Below are 7,146 nucleotides of genomic sequence, written 5' to 3'. Positions count from 1 at the left end.
ACTTGACGTGCTGCTTCAAGCTCCTGCCCCTATGTTGTTTTCAACTGGATGCGTCAAAGTAAACTCTCTTCTTTTTCTTGTTTCTTGTCAGGAATTTTGTCCCAACCAAAGAAACCAAACCACAAATAGATAGACGCCTATAATCCCAGCACTCTGGGAGGCAGAGGCAGGCAGATTTCTGAATTCGAGGCCAGCCTGGTCTACAGAGTGAGTTCCAAGACAGCCAGAGCTATACAGAGAAACCCTGTCTCAAAAAAACCAAATCAAATAAAAAAAAAAGATTTTAAAAATTAGCAGAAAAAGGAGACAACTACAATATAAAGAAACATTCGAAAATAGTAGCTGCAATTAATGATTTGTAGGAAACGTAAGTGCCAACAAGGGTTTTTAAAAGAGAATTTTCCTTTTGAAGTATTTAAAGGAACAAGTTTTGTCTGCTTGTTTGTTTTTGTCATCCCTAACAGCACCAGTTAAGGGATTATAGATTCACAGATCCACTGGTGTCAGAGCAGCAGCTGCATTCTGGGAAAGACACCTCAGTTCTGTTTTGCTTTAGGGACAGGATACCAGGGATATCTGAATGAAAAGAGTGAAGATAAGAGAGACATGTATTAAGAGGTCTCAGTATTGATGGAAATCATTGACAACAAAAGGGACATCAGAAAATGTTGGAAGAATTTGAAAATGTATCTTGTTTAATCACTATGAATAAAATTTGTCCACTCCAAGCAGCCTTCTCTGTTCCACCATCTTGGGAAGTTGCTGTCCATCTCTGAAGTTTGAAATTTGTGGAAGACTCCTGAAAACCCCCAGTTTCAGGCCTCAGATACAATGGGAGCTTGGTAGTCAGGAGGAGGTGGCATCTGTCTTCTGAGAAGGGAAATAAGAATTTAAGGACCATTGCCTCAGAGTTTGACTGCTGTGATGTTCATTGACTTCAGATCCTTTTTGAGGTTCAAAGACAATTTTTCTCTGCTGCTTTTCTGGGAAGTCTAACTCTCCTGTGCCATTTAGGAAGATCAGGTTCTGCATGCATGAAACCTGGTTGTCAGGAGGTAGGTACTTGGGGTGTGTTGGTTTGAAAAACAGTCTACACAGTAGGAACATAAATCTCATTTTACGTGATAAATACAAATACCAAGACTTTGGAAACATCTGAAAGCTGAACAATGGGGAGAAAAAATGTGCTCTTACTATTTAACCCATATTACAATCAATAGTGAAGGCAGAAATGGGAGAGTCAGCTTCTAACGATCCCACATAAAGGACTTCTTGGGAAAGAACCACTACTTGGCTTTAAAATGCCCTCTGATAGGATTTGGTGAAGTCTGTCTCATGCCTAAGACAAATGGCACCTTCTTGGCCCAGTTATCCATGTGATGATCTCTGGTACTAATTGCAATGCAGCAGGAAACAACAGATGATTTTCTGGTGAGCACCTCTTTCTGACAGTTGAAAGGAAAGCTGGGATAGCCCAGGAAACCAATATGAGCCTGAGAACAGACCTCTCTGTGGGAATGTGGTGCCTGAGGAGCTTCTGATCCCCGGTGAGAAGTCAGGGCTTTTTCAAGGAGACTGACAGCTGAATGTTATTTTATGGTAGCCTGCTGATCCCATTGCTTCCTCCTGATCCTTCTTGGTTCTTGGATTACTTCCCTCAACTTGCCTTTCTTCTGTTAGCTCCTTGCTTTCCCTGGGGCCATGTCTGAAGAAGTAGGAGGGAGATCAGGCTGTATGCAACTAACCAACTAGGCTCAGCTCCCTCATCTCTTTCCCCCATTCCAGGTAAGAGATGCACTTTATGTAGCCTGCCCACACACTCACCAGTCAGAAGGGCACCACTTTGCCAACTCAGTGGCTCTGGAGTACAGAAGACCTGGCTCTGGGAATAAATAGACCATTACATGTTCTCTATAGGATGTTCTGTCGTTTCTAATTTATATCATACCAGCATGGTCAATTCCTGAGGATACAGGAATCATTGGAAAGCACTTCTGTTCACAGTTGACTAAACAATTTAGAGTGTGTCTCTCCTATCCTAGCTAGGGTTAAGAGGTCATCTTTCCTATATAACCCAGATAGGGGCATTGAAGACTAACTTAGTTTAAGAACTTAGATTTTAAGAGCTTAGTTTAAGAGCTTAGTTTAAGAGCAAAAGAGAGATGCACTTTTGATTACATGCTAATGTGTTTAAAAGTACAATAATTATCTAATATGAAGTGGAGAAATCATAAGACCACAACAATCAGGGTAATGAAAAACAATTATCAATAGGAAGAAGGGTCCTGGGTAACTTGTAGTTATATAGGAGGGTAGCAGTCTATTTCTGAAACAAATCACAGTGTTCATATTTTATTATCCAAATCAAAACAACAAAGTTAAAATCCTCTGGCGAAAAAGATTAATATGAACAATAATAAGGAGAAATATATCAGATCAGAACAAGACTTTAGTGCCCATTATTTGCTGCATATTCTAGCCATTTTTGTGTGTCTGTCCAGAAAGCAGACACAGGAAATGATAAAGGATAATTTAAAAAACATATGCTAGCCGGGCACGGTGGCGCACACTTGTAATCCCAGCACTTGGAAGGCAGAGGCAAGCGGATTTCTGAGTTCCAGGCCAGCCTGGTCTACAGAGTTCCAGGACAGCCAGGGCTACACAGAGAAACCCTGTCTCAAAAAATAACAAAACAAAACAAAAAACAAACAAACAAAAAACATATGCTAAAAGCTGGAAAACAGTGCACATTGTCTTTTAAAAAGATTCTAAGTATACGTGGTAGTTATTACAGAAGGACTAAACATACAAGATATTCTATATGATAAATTTCTCTGTGATACACTTTAATTTTTGTGTGTTTTTATTTCAAAATAAATATACTTTGTTAATGCGGGGGAAAAAAAAAGAGCTTGGGCTATAGAATTTCAAAGACACATTTCTCCCAACACCTGCTGGGTACCTAAGAATAATCTGATACATACATAGTGAACTATCATTAAGCCCTGTTTCCAACCTTTCTCACCTGTTGGACTCAATCCCTTTAACCAGCTATACCCTTCAGTTAGTACTTGGGGTCCTGAGAGTGAGAGACTTCACCCCAAGTCAAGGTTTTTACCAAGACTTCGCCTCTCCACCCTGCTGTGTGGTTTTGCACTGCTTAGATGTGGAGCAGCAGGCTGCCTCTACTTCTGACTGGGTTTTTGTTTTGAGTGTTTGCACACTGGGATGTCTTCAACCTCAGTTTTACAATGCCCCAGGAAAACTTGGAAGGACGGGGCTCCCTGTGCCCGCAGCCATGCCCCCTCACACCACAAGTCCGGATCCGCCTGTCAATCACGCGGCCTACAGCCTGCTTCACTGGGCCGGACCCCTAGGGCACGCGGTGATGTCACCGTATCCTCAGTGGGCATGGTCGTGCAGGCAGACGTGGCCGAGGACACGCCTCCCGGAAACGATGGGAGTGATCGACAAATCGAGAAACTGAAACCGGTCCACTTCTGATTGACGACAAAGGCGACTATGTTTATTTTCCCGCTAAAAACAAAAAACAAAACTGATATCCCGTCAGTCAGTCACAAGCGGGACTTCCCATCGTAGTGGCAGGGGTGACGTCATCGCGCGCTGCAGCCGGAAGCAGGAGGTCATTTCTGAGGGTCTGCGGGGACGGAGCGGGGTCCAGAGGTCACAAACCTGGGGTAGACGGAGGCAACATTCGGAAGCCCCGCCTCCCCCACCCCGTGACCTCTGACCTCCGGGTTCACGCGCTCGTCATCCGACACTTTGTCCCTGATCCCGGGGACCGGGGGAAAGAGTCGCTGTATCGCCGCGGTCCTGGGGCCGAAGGTCAAGGGTCAAGGCAGCGGCTGATGTCAGTTGCCAGCAGCTGCGCCGCCATCCCACTGTCTCAGTTCCTTCCGTCCCAGCCAGCCCCCTGCCTCAGCTCCATCCATCCCTGCCAAGCCCCTGCCTCAGCCCCACCTCCTGCATGCTGCCCCGAGCGCGAATGCGCACAGTAGGACCGCGCAAGCCGGCACCGCGTACGCGAGCGGACCAGGAGGAGGGGCGTCTTCCGAGCCTGCGGAGAGGAAACAGGGTCAGGGTTCCGCCTCTATCGACGGGCGGGCAAGGATTCCCTTCCGGCTCCGCCCAAATTGGAAATAGTTGAGAGCTGAGACCAGGCTCTGGGGTGAGCGGGCGGGGCTAGCTGTGGTGGGCGGGGTCTTCCCTCACTTCCCATTAGAATTTTGATTTCATAGTGAGCGGGAACTCCCCGTGACGTCACCGAGCTCGAGGGCGGGGCTCCAGTCGCTCCATCGCGCGCTCCGCACGTCGCCTGCGCGCACCCGGACTGCAAGGCGACCGCGGGAGGCGGGGCTAGGAAAGGCGAGGCTGGTCTCCTCCTCGATTCGCACCTGGGGGCGGGGCCGTAAGGGGCGGCGCCCGGTGAGCCCATGTAGTCACCCCTCCACGCAGCCCAGGGTCAGAGGTCATAGGTCGCCGGGGATCACCGCACCTTCCGGGGAACGCTTCCAGGTCCGGCGCTCTGCGGAAGGAAGTGGGGTCGGGTCGGACATCAGGGCTGTGGTTTGAGGCCGGTCCGTCCCGACTGGCACCGCCCCGCGGTGAGGCCCCGCTTACCTGCCACTCAACCTCAAAGCGGAAGTCCCGGGGGGTCATGGGCGCCCAGGTCGGGGGCGGCGACCATTGGACAGCGCAGTGGGAAGAGTTACAGGACATGGTGACGTTGAGCGGGGGGCCGAGACGCTCTGCAGGGACAAAGCATGAGTGGCAGTGGCCGTCATTCAAACCTGGGCTGACCCCCCCCTCAATCTCACAAGCCCCGCCCCCGCCTGTCGCTCAATCCTATAAATTCCGTCCCCATAAGTTACTCCAGCACACAGGCCTCTCAGGCAGCCTGTCACTCAATCCCGCAGGCCCGTACCCACCGATCAGCTTCGTGGTCACCATGGCGTCCAGGAAGCGCACCGGCCCCGCCTGGCTACGACCAGTCACGACCACGTAGGCCCGGCTCCCAAGCAGCGAGAGGTCGTCCGCCTGGCAGCGTGTGGTGATCAAGTCATCACCCGGAGGAGCAGAGCAGCGCGCGACGTCGTGACCCCTGCGGGTGGACGGTGACGGTGACGTCATCAACGACACCCGTAGGACACAGCACCAGGATGTCATCGACCCACCAACGACCCGTGACGTCACAACGACGTCATCACCACGCACGTAGAGTTAAGGACTCGCAGCGAGTACCGCACGTCCTCAGGCGCCGCAGGCCCCACCTGCCACTCGCAGGACAGGAACCGCGCCTCGCGTATCTCGCACGTCAGGTCTTTTGCCCCTGAGCCTGCTGCGCCTGTGCTGGGGACAAGATGGCCGCCCGTGAATCTTATGGGTGCGCTCGTCGGTGACGTCATCGAGACATAATCGTCGCCTATGGAGTTGCTGCGCGATGATGTCACCGCCAACCCAAGAGCCCCATCTGCTGCGACATTGCCATCAACAAGCAATGATGTCATCACCGACCGACGATGATGTTTCGTCGACAATGACGTCACCGGGTTCCCGGCCCCTGGGCGGTTATGTCACCAACCCGGAAGACCCCGCCCCGCTCCTCCCCTGGTCCCACCCACCACGCACCTGAGTTGACGAAGCTCAACCTCCGGCTCGCGGGGGCGCCCCGGACCGTCCCGTTGACCTCCAGCGTGGCTCCATGGTGCAGTTCCACGGGCTGGAACCGGCAGTGGCATCCCCGGGGCTGCTGTGTTTGGCGAGGGGAGCGGAAGCGGAGTCGGCGCAGGCAGTGACGTCATCGGACGCTGCGTTGGTTCCCGTCCCTCCGGATCCCGCCCGCTGGGATGGGAAGTGACTTTTCCGCCCCGGACCCCGCCTCTCTCCTACCCGGAGGACCCGCCTCTGCGTCGCAGTCATCGCGCACCACATCACTTTGATGTTCCCCGCGATGCAGGCCCAGGTCAGGGTCCACGTCGCGGGGTCGAAGGTCACGTTGAAGGTGGGGTCCGGGTCGGGCGTGGTCGGGGCTGTGGCGGGAAAGCTCTGGTCGGATGGCGCGGCCCCGCCCTCCCGCGTCCCCCCCCCCCTCCGGTCCCGCCCGCCAATAGTCCGTCACTCACCCGGAGTCGCCGGCGCCCTGGGAGCGGCGAGCATCAGCGTGGAGCAGAGCAGTGCTAGATGAGCCAGGGGAATGATGCCCATGGCCGGGCCACCCAGGGGCAGGCAAGCGGTGACGTCACCTGTCAGTCAGACAGACGCGCCGGGCCATCACTAACTATGCCCCCAGGTCAGACACACTGTGCACACGCGACCTGTCCCACCCCGCCATCCCCCTGACTCAGCTCCATCCCTGACATCCCCTCCGCCTCAGTTCCCCTGGGAACATCATCCTATTGGTTCCCCGAGCATCTTTGGTTATGTGTGGACCCCGCCCCTGCGGTGGGTGATGTGGGCGGGTGGTGGAGGTCGTGCTACGGCCTGACTGTGTGCGGGCCCTTCCCCCTCACAACCCTGGTGAGCCCGCCCCGCCCCTGCTCCGTGCTCAGAGCTGGGCGCCTGGTGCTTCCTCTTTTCCAGTCCCTACTTCCTGTCGCGATGCAGTGAGGAGGGGAATGGGGGAACACCCGCGGGGCTTGCAGGGTCTCCTCCACCGGGCCCATGGGCGGCACACGACCCCAGGGCGTCCTGGGAAACGCCTCGGAAGTCACCCCCCTGCCTCAAGCTCCGCCATCCTGAGCATCCCACTACCTCAGCTCCCTGGCTGTGCTCCCATCCCATGCCCAGCCCCACGTCCTGTGATCCCCCTCGGCGATCCCGACCTCCCCACCGAGGCCCCCAGATGCACACAGTGGGTCCATGAGTAATCTCGATGCTCGCCCGGCTCACATTTTGACCCCTTGACCTGGAACCAGACCCCAGGGTAGCATTCCAGCGCCCCCTCGGCCTCTGTGACCTCTGACCTGCAGAATTTTTCCCAGAACCTAGACCGGGCGGCACACTCGGTAGGTCCGCGGGTCCTCACTCCCTCCCCGACCCACCCACTTCTGGTCTCCACCCAGGGTCACCCCCCCTCGGCCCCCCCCCCCCCCCCGCCATGGACAGGATGGTTGCTGGGAGCACACA

General features: G+C 54.0%; 1 protein-coding gene across 2 annotated transcripts in view; it reads right to left on the bottom strand.

The window, feature by feature from the left end:
* Positions 1 to 3,504: 3,504 nt before the first annotated feature.
* LOC127665910 (granulocyte-macrophage colony-stimulating factor receptor subunit alpha-like) overlaps positions 3,505 to 7,146 on the bottom strand; it is a 3,950-nt gene continuing 308 nt past the window's right edge. Inside the window, exons 2-12 of one of the 2 annotated variants that reach the window (XM_052158528.1) lie at positions 6,144 to 6,263; positions 5,911 to 6,050; positions 5,650 to 5,770; positions 5,236 to 5,365; positions 4,950 to 5,122; positions 4,642 to 4,769; positions 4,517 to 4,546; positions 4,286 to 4,415; positions 3,982 to 4,078; positions 3,753 to 3,834; positions 3,505 to 3,658 (exon numbers count right to left, since the gene is read on the bottom strand). In XM_052158528.1, the coding sequence (XP_052014488.1) occupies positions 3,572 to 3,658; positions 3,753 to 3,834; positions 3,982 to 4,078; positions 4,286 to 4,415; positions 4,517 to 4,546; positions 4,642 to 4,769; positions 4,950 to 5,122; positions 5,236 to 5,365; positions 5,650 to 5,770; positions 5,911 to 6,050; positions 6,144 to 6,225 (1,200 nt within the window). In that variant the 5' untranslated portion in view covers positions 6,226 to 6,263 and the 3' untranslated portion in view covers positions 3,505 to 3,571. Of the gene's footprint in view, positions 3,694 to 3,752; positions 3,835 to 3,981; positions 4,079 to 4,285; positions 4,416 to 4,516; positions 4,547 to 4,641; positions 4,770 to 4,949; positions 5,123 to 5,235; positions 5,366 to 5,649; positions 5,771 to 5,910; positions 6,051 to 6,143; positions 6,264 to 7,146 lie in introns of both variants that reach the window. The other variant, XM_052158529.1, reaches the window with a different exon arrangement.

Source organism: Apodemus sylvaticus, chromosome 15 (assembly GCF_947179515.1).
Source record: "Apodemus sylvaticus chromosome 15, mApoSyl1.1, whole genome shotgun sequence".
Lineage (NCBI taxonomy): Eukaryota > Metazoa > Chordata > Mammalia > Rodentia > Muridae > Apodemus > Apodemus sylvaticus.
Note: the sequence above shows the minus strand (reverse complement) of the source record. Positions and strands in the feature narration are given on the sequence as shown.